Here is a 14,371-nt window from a genome sequence, read left to right on the forward strand (position 1 = left end):
AAATGGAAGCAATAGTGCGTATATGCTGCATATTTAAATATATATATATTTATATATATATTTCAATTATATTTACATTTTTTTAATTCATCCACTTTCGTTCTTACATTAATGCATCATGTTTGATCCTTTGCTTCACTTTCCGCAATTATACGTTTACTTTTTTATTTTTGGGTTTTATAATATTATTTATTAAATTTTCCTTTGTTTGAAACCTTTTTTATACAATACTAGCTTATATACAAGTAAGAAAAGGACTAATATATAGCTACTTCCGCTATGCAGCAGTAGTCGTGCAATAAAGTGCACCGCCCGCCTGCCCGCTGATAAATGCGCGTGCGGCAAACAATGCGAATTACACAACTACCACCGTTAATTCACTCAACTCTTGTTTCACCTCTCCACGGAGCATCCTCAGGAGTAATGTAACACCGTGTACGGTGTAACATTACTCGTAGTAGTTGTGGAGCACATAGCGGAAGTAGCGATATATTTGTCCTTTTCTTACTTAGGGTGGACTTCCGCAAAGTAACGCCTGAATTTATTAGATATTTAAGTTTATTTACAGTTGTAATCATTCCTTTTTATATTTATCACGGTTGTTTTAGCCTGTATTTTTTTTAGGTTCCGTTTTATGCATCTTCGAGCAGAGTATGTCTTTAGTCAAAACCTTGAACGAAGTTATAACCAGTTATGCGTAGTGTTATTAATGATTCAAAAGTTCAAGCTCTTGACTTTACTAAAAATTTGTTGTTTTTACATTTTGATTTATATATTAAAATAGCACTTTTAGACAAGTTTTAACATTGATGTTATACTGTGATCAAATATTAAGATGAATTGGTTTATAAAATAACAATTCTTTATTTATTTTTCTAAAGTTTTACGCCTTTCAAAGTAATCCCCGTCTGATAAAACGCAATCTTTCCAACGCTTTTTTCCAGTCCTCGAAACGTCTTTTTCCGGTACAGCCTTCAGGCCTTCGATTCGGTTTTTATCTTCTCAATTGTACCCAAATGGAATCAGAAGCCACATCGAGCCAAATTAAAGGAATCCGGAGGTTTTGGCCAAATTTTTGACGTTGGTTTTCAGAAAAATATATTTTGGCAACGAACTTGACTTGAGGGCCTTTGATAAAATTTGAAACATTTGACAAAAACACGTGTAAGTCGTATGTAATTGAATCATGACAAACAGAGGCTTGGCAAATGTTATAGACAGTTTTAACAACTTAGGGAAAAAAGTTACTTGTCTTCCTAATGCCCGGGAGTTTTAACCCCTTAACCTACAATGATTGGCAGAGCCCGCTTACGATGGTCGGGTCAAACGCTAATATTACGGGCATAGCCCGCGTACGAAGGTCGGGCCAGAAGTGAATATTACGGGCATAGCCCGCATACAATGGTCGGGCCAGATAGATACCATTATAAAAAACTGCGATCTACCCGTCTACCAAGCGTGGTGTTTCCTGTATATCCTTCCATAGATATCCTTACATGTCTATGCCTTACGGTGGACACGTATGTGCTGAATTAAACGCCACGTTCACTGTCCATATCCATGGGGACATCTGTTCTATGCACTGCCACTTCAACCATACGTTACTCTGGTTGGTGCGGTTATAATTGGTTTTAAATCGATTAAATTAATATATTCCAGAATTTTCCATTACATGGTCATATTTAAAAACAACTAGATAAAATCACAAATTTTCTGAATAAATCTACAATACAATGACACGAGATAATGCCGTAATTAATGTTGTTGTTTAAATTTTTTTTTGAAAGCGTGTTGCCAACGTAACAAAATTATAATGCCAATTGGCTGCAAACCTTCGCGAGAGGCAGTCGCGGTGAGTAACAGTTGGATTATTCGATTATTTACTTTTTATTATACATTTACGATAATTTAGTAATCACGTGTGAATGTTATAAAGCAAATTAGATATTACGCAGTGAAATACCTAATAGTATGACCTTTTCAAAGTCGTCGGAAGGAGGAAAATGAAATATGGAAAGAAATGTAATAGAATACTACGAATAAAAGAAAGATATGCAGATGTGAATGCAGAGGATAAATGATGAAAATAAAAACAAAAAAGTCAGTGAAAAAATTATGAAGAACATATTGTGCTTGCGTACTTCAGACAGGGGAATGTACGAAATGTCCCTGATAACAAGAGCCATATAGAAGATCGTAGAAGATACTGGTTATTGGCAGCTACATACTTGTTCTAATGTAAATAAATAGGAGATGTTCATATCCTACAGTCTACCTCGTACGGCTGCAATTATGATAATAGAATTAACCTTAGAAGTACGAGGGTTTTAAATGCGTCGCGACAAGAGCGCATATAAAACTTTTATGAGTTTTTTATTATCGCTTTTACAAATTTCCTTGAAACAGTAGTAAAAGACATTAATTTCTAAACCTTAATAACACTAAAAATTCTTAACAATGTTATTGAGCAGGGGTGGCCAGTCTCCTTGATAGTTCGGGTCACTGTTCGAAATTTGTAATTTTTCGGGAGCCGCTATTTAATACACGTTTAAAACACGCAAACGAATATATTTTTTTTTAAATTATATTTATTGAAATTATATGGCAAAAGTACAAAATTTATACAGCACTCCTAATAATACTTAAGATGCCGGTTAGTTAATTATGATCGGTGTTTGGATTTCGCTAATTTTATGGTGGAATAATAATAATAATTATTCACACCAGCAATTTGTTTCGATTTTTCCGGAAACTGACATAGGTAATATAAATTTAAATATTGAAATAATACGACAATCAATCGGAGCCAAAAATAATCGTTCAAAGAGCAGCATGTGGCGCGTGCATGTTTTTGATTGTACTTAGGAAATCTATTATAATAAGTTATAGGTGTAATCATGTAAAAAAGTTTACTATACAATAATTGGAAAACAGAACAGTTGCCCACAAAAGTGTTACTAAACTGAAGAAAGATTAAACTAGATTTCATTTAATTATTATCTTTTTTTTCTAATGATAACCTTACGTACATCACTAGTATTCTTATATATTTTAATATAGTTTTAAGTTAGTGCGGGGCTTGAACAAAACACGGGTGGAGAGGTGAAATAAATAAACAATAAAGCCTCCTGAAGGGCAAGTTTCTATTGTATTCCGTACTTTTTTTATGTTATCGCCTGCAACTACACAATTGAGCTTTAATAACTTAAACGCCTTAAACACCCCATCTGCTCTTTTCTGACATCGCGCCGTCAGCCCCGACTGGCTCGTTAGTATAATTCTAGAGCAGTCAGTACAATATTTTTGTGCACTTAGAAAATAAAATAATATTTATAAGTATACATTTACTATGTATTTTTATTTTTTTTTTCTAGAAGAAAGTCCTAAAACAGCTCTTTTCTGTAGCACAAAAGCTATAACGATATAAGAATCAATATCTCAATAAAATAACCCGTAATGCTTTGCTTTAATGATGATCACCATTCAAGCAGCAGGAAGTCTACTTCTAGATATTGGCCCCCACTATAGATTTTCAATAAGACTGACTAGACAAGGATTCTTTCCAGCATCTTTTGATGACTTTAACCAGGTCGTCTATATACCTTGTGGATGGACGTCTAACTCTGCATTTGGCGGTCGGTGGACTCTTCACTCCAGGACCCTAAGGTCCCAGCGGCCATCAGATCTCTTCACTATGTGGACTGCCTCTTGCCATCTCAACTTGTCGATCCATTGGGATATGTGGTTCTCGTTCTATAACTTTAATTTTTATTAAATATGTTTCAAGACATACTTACTTCTCATCATATACACAAGCGATAATTTAAAGAATTCATATGATTCAGCTATGATCTAGGATCCCTGAACATCTCGGCCCCCAATTGTTTATGTTACATTACAATTTCATTTATCAATAAATAAATATTAATACAAGTTTTATGCAATTTATAGTATAACGGCGAACATAATGCAGAAGGCATTCTCTACCATTTTTAACTGTTTAGGCGGTGTGGAGACAAATAAATGAAGATAGGTGAAACAAGATAATATAGAAGACGAAATAAGTAAAATCAAATTGTAAAAAAATTACTATTAAGAAAAAAAACTCCTTATTGCTGACACAATTATATATACAAAGACAAATATAACCAATGCACGGAGTATGTAATACTATATAGAATACGTAACGTCGTGGTTTATAAACTCTAAAATACACGTACACCCGGCCATGGATGCAATTAAATAAGATTTCAGAGGTTTTGATAAATCCTATTTAAAAAGGCTATCTTACCATCCATAATCTTTGGCTGTTCATCTTCTTACATCGATAAACAATGCTAAACGCCTGAAGATAATTATTAACCTGAAGACACATGAGTGGATATATCAATGTCACCTGCCACGAAATTCTCACGAAAAATTTACAAATTTCCCACTAAACCACTATTAGTGTTAACCGTTTTTCTCATTTGTGTTTACACAAACCGGCTCTAATATGTAGCGTTTATTCTTCTATTCCGTGATCTTCGTTAACCTATAGTTTTAGTTAAAAAGATTATAAAAATAATATGAAGGTAACTATGCGCTGAGGATTTTTATGGGGTCACCCAGTGTCTGTAATGTAAATTTCGAAAACCTTCATAAATTATCTTAATAAAACTCCAATAAAAAAATTAATGACCTCAAAAAACAAATTGAAAAAAAAAACAGTAATGGTAACTTGGAATGCTTGATATGTTAAAATTATTAAATCTAATGAATAAAGATTTTAATGATTTTATATAATAAAAAAATAAATAAATTTTTTCCTCAAAACATTTGTAAGGGCCGTCACAGTCTATAGACGCCCGCTGTAAGGTACAGGAAACGCCCAAGGATACCTGTGTGGGATTTACCATAATCGCCACACTTGGATCTTGGATGACGATCGCAATGTGGTATTATGGTACGCACAGAACGCTGCTATCCATCCTCAGAAAACTTATTTGTGAGTAGTAGCAATCCTATATAATTAATGCACAAAGTGTGAGTTATATAACATTGTATCTCGGGAATCCAACTCGCGACCCAACATCGCAAGTCTCAGTCTACTATTTTTTTTGATGGCCCCCGCTATTGGAGACCTCTCCTTCCACCCCTTATTTAATTGGGAACAGGGTTTTGTATTTCTTAATAATTTTTTTTTCATTAGAATTTTTATTTTCGTTCTCGTCTTCCATAGTACACAATAAATTTTTTCCTCCTTCTATCATTCTACAATTCCATCTTCCTTTCTCAATCATTCCATTCATTTCAGTCTACTACTGGAATACCTTAGCTCACTTTGAAAGGTTACAAAATATTATTGACTTTTCAAAATTTAGCGTGTCTTTATTAGAATATTAATGTTAAAAGATATACAGACCTATTTTATGTATCAGTGCTTTATAAAATATCTGTATGTTAAAGTTTTTTTTAATTTAAAAACTCATTTGACGTAAAACTGCAACACCAAAAAGGTGCAAATGAATTTTGAACAGTGCATAGCAAAAATTACTTACTAGAGTTATATACTTTGAGTAATTACATATTTCTTCACAATTAAATAATAAAATGAATAACATTTATGTAATTATATTAAATAATAATACTATTTGAGTTAAATCAATATTAATGATATATCTAAGTAATAATTGTATTCTTGGACATAAGTGATTTATTTAAATGTTTATTGCATTTTTTTTTATTTACATAATCAAGGTTGATATTAAAATTCAAGATAATGTAATCATGACATTAAGTTAATAAATAAAGATTTATTTACTATCATTTAATTAGGTGTTAATTTTTGGTTTTATATAAAAATATTTAATTGTATAATATTTCAATATTCAATAATATTTTATTGTTTATTTTGTACTTTTTTAAATAGAATATTAAAGTTTACATAATGCATAGGGCTATGTTTGGATTTTCGCTGCGATATCGAATCATAAATGAGTTCCGGAGAAGAATTATGGTCACCGATGTGACTGCTCGAGCCGAAAGGTTCACGAATTGCGACCATTAGCCAGTAGAAACGGCAAAGACGCAATACTAGGTAGACCAGTGATTCCCAAAGTGGTCTATATCGACCCCTAGGGGTCTATGACAACTGCAACGTGGGTCTACGTCAGCGAAAATAAATGTGGGGGTCCATGAAACGAAAATGGGGGTCCACGATATTGGATCTCAACACATACACTGATAGTATCGATTTACTTACATCGTACTATCTTATAATATCAAAACATATACATTTTTTTATAAAAGTACCTATGAAGAAAAAAAGAAACAGACTGGACATCATTAGCCGAGGAGATTTAAGATTTACCCTTACAAAATTGACGCCAAATGTTGATAATTTATTATTAAAGCATCAGGTTCATCCTTCTCAATAAAAATATTGACTTATTCCTTATGTTATTTTATTTATAGTTTATTTTATGTTTATTTAATGTTACGTATATTTTACATAACAAATGCAAAATTTTATTTTGAGTAGTTAATTTAAATACAATTAATAAATGTATAAATTAACATGTGTTTTTACTTTAAGTTTTTAACACTAAACTTCACTACAGTTAGAAATTTACAGGAAATCAATATCAGGTAAGTAGGGGGGTCTACCCAACACGGAAAAACATGGCAAGGGGTCTACGACACAAAAAAGTTTGGGGAACTCTGAGGTACACCGATGACGTAATTCAAGTCGCCGGAAGTCGCAGAACGCGGGCAGCGCACCTTTTCTTTTCAATGTCCGTCTCTCTGTTGAAAAGAAAAACAACAAACCTAAATAATTGTGTAAGTAATCATAAAAATATATCCGTCTTTCTTCTCATATCATGTTTGGAACCCACGTCGTTTTATATTGAATTATTAATTTCTACTAACACAGCATATTCATTAACAAGTTTCTTAAATGAATACACACAAAAAATCGTTTTATAGTATAAAGAATTTTTCAAATAACTGAACCTAAGAATGTATTGCTCTAAAAATTTATTCAAAATATTGTCAAAGATTGATTCTGAATGAATTGATTACAAAAAAACGTGACTAATTTTTTATGGGTTTTACATGTCTGCATATATACATATTCGTAAATAAATTAACATTTTTTACATATAGAAGCATTAGTGGTAAAGCATCAAATAATATAAGAAAAAAACACAAAAAATATGACACGTATTTTTTTAATCACTGACAATGTTTTGAATAGAGTTTAAGAGCATATAATATATCTATCTAATAGGTGTGCGTGATTGAACTCCTCCGAAACGGCTCGACCAATTTTCGTGAATCTCAGCGTGCTTATCGGCCAGGGTGGGGAATCTGACATCTATTGTACATCCCCCTAAATGTTAAGGGTTGTACACCCCAAATTTTTTTTGGAGACAAATATTTTTTTTATTTTTTATGATATCAAATCATATAAAAGTACATACAACCCTAAATTTTCACCCCTCTACGATCAACCCTTATTTTTTTTTTGTTAAATTAAAACTTTTTTTGCAAAACAATGTTTGTGGAACCAGCTAGTATATATATCTATATATATATAAATATATATATATTAACCTTTATGAACCATGTCTTAGCCTTTCTAAAATTCCAAAAACTCCCCTATGTAACATATATATACTTGTAATTAAAGCGAAAGGGTTAAACTCGTGTGGCACATATTTTCAAGTTGCCCCACTGTGGGGCGTGGACATTGCTATACGTACGTACATATATATGTGTACATTGTACGGTTTTACAGTTATAGAGTAGTTAATTTTAAAAGTAAGACGAACGTAAATAAACTAAAATTTTAATGTATATTTAAGTAACAATAAAACTAAGCAATGAATTGTTTTAACTCTGTTAAGCATATTTGTGAGAGTGATCATTAAATATTTAATTACGTCGGTAAGTGTCGAAGGATCTTCATCAATCAGGTCGCTGTTGTACCCCTTATAGCTTTACTTTCACCTAACCTGAAAGATACTGATATAGGCGAGTCGAATTTGATTGTACTTTCAATCAAAATTACCCTCTACTGTTATTTTTCTTATGAAATATTCAAGTGATCGCTATAAATCAGTATTTACAAAGAGGCCCGCGCTCAACAAGCGGGCAATTTGATAATTCACTCGACACGAGTTTAAACGTTTGGTATAATGTTGTGGGAGATAGGTCTTTGATTTAAAGTTCGTCGAACGTATCTTGATTCTCTTCTATCTTGTTGCTATGCTTCTTTGTTCTTTGCTTTTCTTTGCTTCCTTTATTTTGTCGCTATATCTGTACATTTTTCGTAGTACAACTCGTTAATTGGTACATTTACATAATATACACTCGCTTGCAGCTGAATCGACTCCCACACAAAATGGACAAAAAGTGCCGTTTTTATTTCATAAATATTAAAAAAAGTTTAAATAAAAAGTATTTTTGTATAAAAGCTTATTATTTTAATTTTTAATTAACAAATTATTATTTTAATCAAATCATCACTTTTGAAAATATCGTGGTATGACGTAAGTGCGTTAAATTTACTCCTTGCAGTACTAACGAGCTTCGCTATGCAACCCCCGTAAGCAATACCAGCACTTCCTTCAGAAACCTCGTGAGGCGTCCTAAAGACGTCCTTACTGATCCTATCGCAGGGTTCCCACAATCCACTCACCACACACCACACGCTTCAGACACTCACCACACTGGAAGCGATAACTCACCATCTACAACAACCACTCCACAAGCGACCGCTCACCGCACGAAAATACGCGTGCGATGCACAAAGATCACTCACCACACTTCCTACCGTCCGATACGCAAACGAACAGTGTGGGCGATCCGAGGTAGGATCAGTATCCTTCCTTAGATTGCCGAGTGGTCCACGCTGCCATCATCACCTAACTCCTCAGTCAGTACACCTCAGCAACACTGACCAGACATGCGCGCTAGTCGTAAATTCTGCCGGCCAGCAAGGTCGCGCTGGGTTTTTGTCCTCGAGGGCTGGCTGGGTTGCCCCGTTGCCTCTATCTCACGGCCACTTCCCTCTGTCTTCGACGTCTCTCCGCTGAGCACTGATGCGAGTTCGGATACTCGAATCCTATAAATTTTATATAGTTCTCGGACCCCTCCGTTCCGTGAACACGTTTCCGATGAAGCTGTAAAAGCCGCAAGGCTAACAGCAAAAACTTCACATGAGACAATACAACGCATCCTTATTAGTCGCTTATCGGAAGTTGACCTGAAAACATTTCCGCGAGATACGATTACCAATTCGCTGACACTATGAATACAAGACTAGAATAAGTCGCTCAAGTTGTCCCTTTGGTACACCAGGGCTTTAGCCAACGAGTAGTCGCTCGTTGAGTAAATCTGTGCCAATCTGCTGTGTCCAGAGTATACAGAGGGTTTCAAAAGACAAATTCTTACTCTAGGAGGCCAGATAATTGTCGACGGCGCACTTTTGAGAGAGACGATCGTTTTGTCGTCTCTACATGTCTCAGAAATCTCCATCTCATCGGTGTTGCTGCGCAGCAGCGCCTAAAAAAGGGCCAAAAAGTCGCTGTCAGTCAACGGACGGTTAGAAGGCGATTAAAAAATGCTAACCTAACTCCAAAATGGGTCGACAGAGGTTCGAAATTGACTACAGCTCACCTACAAGTTTGCCTTGTACTCGTATTTGCACGCGAACATATCGGTTGGACGGCAGAGCAATGGCAATCGGTCTTGTTCACTGACAAGTGCAGAGTATGTCTGCATGTAGATATTATATATTTAATGGAATCAGGCGTTACCTTGCGGAAGTCCATCCTAAGTAAGAAAAGGACCAATATTTAGCCACTTCCGCACATACTGTGGTAGTCGTGCAACAAAGTGCACCGCCCGCCAGCCCGCTGACAAATCTGTATGCGGCAAACAATGCGAATTACACAATCGCCACCGCCAAATTACTCAACACGTGTTTCACCCCTTCACAGGGCATCTTCAGGAGCTATGTTACACCGATTAGTGCTAAACACAGAGTATATATGTTACATAAAAATTTTAAGATAGAGCATCGTACAAAAAACTTGTGAAAACACTGCTATGAATGACACAAAGTAGACAATTTTATTTTTCATCTATTCATGTTTCTATGTGTCTATTCATAATAATTTCAGCCACAGGATCTCACCTTACATATAGATCTATCCCAAAGATGTACAATCAAAAGACACTTTGATCTGTTGATCGCGGGTTCGATTCCTGCGATACAATCTAGAATGATCCACCCTTTGTGCATTATTTGTATAGGAATACCGCTGCTGTACAAATAGGTTTCCAGAGGATGCAGAAGTGTCTTCTGCGTACCACAATACAATCGCCAACCGTATATTCCTCTGTGGACATCTTCAAGAATGGCCTATGCCTTACAGTGGGCGTATATGGACTGAAAAAACAGAAACTACAAATTAAACTTATATGCTTAATTAATCTAATTGTCCATGTATGAAGATGGAGTGTTTCTATTTAACTATTTTCCTCATGAAGTTGCTTCTGTTCAGGTGATCCATCAACGGTTAGCGACGTACGTTCCTGCAATGATGTATCAGAATCCTTACAACACGTATGTAACATGTAATCTTGTTTGAAGCTAATATGGCGCGGTGGTTACAGGATACAATTGAAGATCGACACGTGATTCAAGATGACCATTGACTTTTACTACGTACAAGGCTCGCCGCCGTGCACCCTCGTGTCCTTGACGATCGCAGCGTTGAATATCGAGTCGAAGATAAAATATCACTTCCTAGATTTTATAAAGGCCGACTATCTTAAACCTGAATTCGTGAAGGTACCTTATACATACATATTACATTTATAATTTATTCATTGCACACAACTATAATTACACAACTAATCACAAAAACTACACAAATAATAAATACACGCACATCTACATGGAGCGTCACTGCTGCTGCACCTGCGGTACAGGCCTTGACTAATGTAGGAAGCAACATTACTTCCGTTGGCACACTTGCTTATTATATAATGTAATGTAGTGTTATCTTATATAAATAAAGTTAAAAAGAATCTTCTTTTCAGCTGCTAGACGGCTACTGCGAGGTCCTGCGCTGCCCGCGTCCAGCGACTTCCTTCGATCTTCACTATGTCGTCGGTCCACCGAGTGGGAGACCTGTCCACGCCGCGTCTACCTGACCGTGGTCGCTGCCTTCAGACCCGGAGGCTTTCATTTGGGACAACAATGTCGACATTTTATGTTCACGATACGAAAGTGCTTTCGAATAAAGAATATTTTGTTTTTCAAATTAATCATAAAGGATCTTCCATTTTTAGATCAACCCTCAGCATACCACCCCGACAATCGTGGACGACGGCTTCGTATTATGGGAGTCGCGTAGTATTGCGAAATATCTTCTAGTCAAGTACGGAGACAAGAAACTCTATCCCGAAGACATTCGGACACGCGCACTTATCGACCAGAGATTGGATTTCGATATTGGAACTATTTTCGCTAGTTTTAAAGATTATTATGTACGTATGCTTTAGTATTTTTTTCCAATAATATCTACATATTTATCCATGACGTAATAAGATATCCTTCAATTGTTTTTAGTGTTTTAACCAGAGTTCCCCAAACTTTTTTGTGTCGTAGACCCCTTGCCATGTTTTTCCGTGTTGGGTAGACCCTCTACTTACCTGATATTGATTTCCTGTAAATTTCTAACTAAAGTGAATTTAGTGTTAAAAACTTAAAGTTAAAACACATGTTCATTTATACATTTATTAATTGAGTTTAAATTAAAACTACTCAAAAAAATTTTGTATCTGTTATGTAAAATATACGTAACATTAAATAAACACGAGACTGCGACTCTCAGGTTTTTACAAGTTCAAAATGTATTGCGACCACAAAGCGAAAACCAACTTCCTACAACTTAATTTTAATTAAAAATAATTTAGAACAACATAATTTTTTTACTTCATAGGTACTTTTATAAATCATGTAAATGTTTTGATATTATAAGATAGTATGATGTAAGTAAATAGGTATTATCAGTGTATCTGTTGAGATCCACTATCGTGGACCCCCATTTTCATTTCATGGACCCTCAAATTTTTTTTCGCTGACGTAGACCCATTGCAGGTTGTCATAGACTCCCAGGGGTCGATATAAACCACTTTGGGAATCACTAGTTTAACCTAATTCTTGCAAGACTAGATATCGTCAAATGAAACACTCGTTTAGACAAGTATCAATTAATGTTACTAATTATTTTCGTACGTTTTCCTTGACGATGATTTCAAGCAGTAATGTAGAGAAAAATAAATTAAAATATGCTACGAGTGCAGTATCCGGAAATGAACAAAGATATATATTGAAATTCGAAGTTCGAAGTTTTCAAGATAAAACTACGCAGCGCTTTTGCACCGGTTACCAGTCGAACTGTTAAAATACTATTATAAGATTTGTATTTTTAGTATCCGTATGTATTCGGAAAAACGCTGGAAGAAGAAAAGTTAAAGCTGGTGAAGGATGCTCTAGGCTTTTTCAATACGTTCCTAGACGGTTCCAAGTTCGCGGCGGGGTCTGAATTGACGCTTGCTGACCTGGCCCTTAGCGTGACTGTGTCCTGTATCTCAGCCTTCGCCGCCGACGTCGAAGAGTACCCTAATATCGTCAGGTGAGTTTCAGTAGAGCTCCCCTGGAGACATCAACGTCAGAGAAGTGTACACAATGCTCTCGGTCAATACTTACATTTTTAGGTGAGGTCAATAAATACATTTAAAAAACTTTTAACTTAAACGGTTTTTTGATACCCATATTGTGGTGGTTGTGGAAAAATATGTACCTAGTCCGCCATATTGGAACGGCGTCCATCTTGAATTTTAAATTTTGACATAACCATCGTGTTTTACTAGTGTAGCCCTTTCATTTGATACCCATATTGAGGGGGTTAAGGAAAAATACGTAATCCGCCATTTTGTATCGGCGGCCATCTTAAATTTATAATGTTATTGATTTTGTTATATTGTATTGTCATCTAAATTAAATGTGTGTACCAAATTTAGGATCAATCTGATAACGGGAAGGTGCTTAAATTTCAATTTCTAATTTTGATCCAAATAAATTCCGTACGGGTCGAACTAAATAAAACCGTTTAAAAACGTTGTAATTTTGATGATTTATTATTAAATTATAATTATAAAAATTAACATCATTCTAGCTAGTTAATTATCACCTGTACGTAATCTTTTTTCAGATGGTTGAAACTTGTAAAATCCACGGCTCCGTACGTCGAGGACATCGTTGAGAAATGCATTCACGAATTCAAAAGAGACTTGCCCGAGTTCAGACTTATGTGTATAAATTACATGAAATCATCATCGTAAAATTATATTTCAGTTAATTTAACACAGGGTGATCGGAAATAAGCTGTAAAAGTTTTTTTTATGGCCTCCGTTGTTAGGCGTCTCTCGTTCTCGTTTAGGGACAGGGAACTTTCAATTTTTAATTAATTATTTTATATCCCTATTTTATTTCTTAACTCCCCTTTTAGTTTTCTTAACATCATACACATACATCATACATTTTTATAAATTAAATTGATATATATTATCACAGTTGGCATCATTCTCTTTATTTATTTTTTTTTTTAATTTTTAAAAAGTGTGTCTATAGTAGCCCTTTTCCAAAATCAGTCGTTTCAAATTGTTTTTATTATGAAACGCCCGTTTATGTGAAAAAAAATACTGTCCGTAAAAATGTTGGCTTTTTCTTGAAAGTTTAATTTAAACTGACATGTCGTAGTTTAAAAGGCATGGAATGACAAAAAAGTGTTGTCGACTGTTTCCTTTATTATAATATTAAAAGTCTACAAATGACATAAATGAATACTTCCTTTTTCTAATTCGGCGTTGCACTTCATTGCACGACTACTGCTGCATAGCGGAAGTAGCTATATATTAGTCCTTTTCCTACTTGTAAATAAGCTAGTATTGTATAAAAAAAGGTTTCAAACAATCGAAAATTTATTAAATAATATTATAAAACCCAAAAATAAAAAGTAAATGCATGAAATGTGGCAAAAGATGAAATATGAAGCATTAATGCAAGAACGAAAGTGGATGAAAATAAAACAAATAAATGTAAATATTTATGATTGACATAAATATATATACATATATATATATAAATATATTTATATATATATATATATTATATCCCTATCCCAAAAATAAAATAGGAGAGATGTCCACAATAACGGGGACAATAAAAAAAGTAAATACAAAATACTATATGTTGCGTGTCACGTGCTATAAATTTCTTCTATTCTCTTCAACGGGGGCAAACCAC

General features: G+C 34.5%; 1 protein-coding gene across 1 annotated transcript; it reads left to right on the forward strand.

Annotated features, from left to right (window-relative positions):
* The first annotated feature begins 1,826 nt into the window (after positions 1-1,826).
* On the forward strand, positions 1,827-13,560 carry LOC137926479 (glutathione S-transferase 1-like). The gene is made up of 5 exons (XM_068770088.1): positions 1,827-1,852; positions 10,669-10,846; positions 11,350-11,547; positions 12,496-12,698; positions 13,278-13,560. The coding sequence occupies exons 2-5, from the start codon at positions 10,700-10,702 to the stop codon at positions 13,405-13,407; spliced, it is 678 nt and encodes a 225-aa protein (XP_068626189.1). The 5' UTR covers positions 1,827-1,852; positions 10,669-10,699; the 3' UTR covers positions 13,408-13,560.
* Positions 13,561-14,371: the final 811 nt, after the last annotated feature.

Source organism: Battus philenor, unplaced genomic scaffold, assembly GCF_028537555.1.
Source record: "Battus philenor isolate CCGP_79_NKW_IND1 unplaced genomic scaffold, ilBatPhil1.0.hap1 SCAF_10, whole genome shotgun sequence".
Classification (NCBI taxonomy): Eukaryota; Metazoa; Arthropoda; class Insecta; order Lepidoptera; family Papilionidae; genus Battus; species Battus philenor.

Coding starts and splice junctions, on each gene's coding strand:
- LOC137926479 (XM_068770088.1), top strand. CDS start 10,700: ATGACCATTGACTTTTACTACGTACAAGGCTCGCCGCCGTGCACCCTC. Junction 10,847..11,349: donor TTAAACCTGAATTCGTGAAG/GTACCTTATACA, acceptor TTCCATTTTTAG/ATCAACCCTCAGCATACCAC. Junction 12,699..13,277: donor GAGTACCCTAATATCGTCAG/GTGAGTTTCAGT, acceptor ATCTTTTTTCAG/ATGGTTGAAACTTGTAAAAT.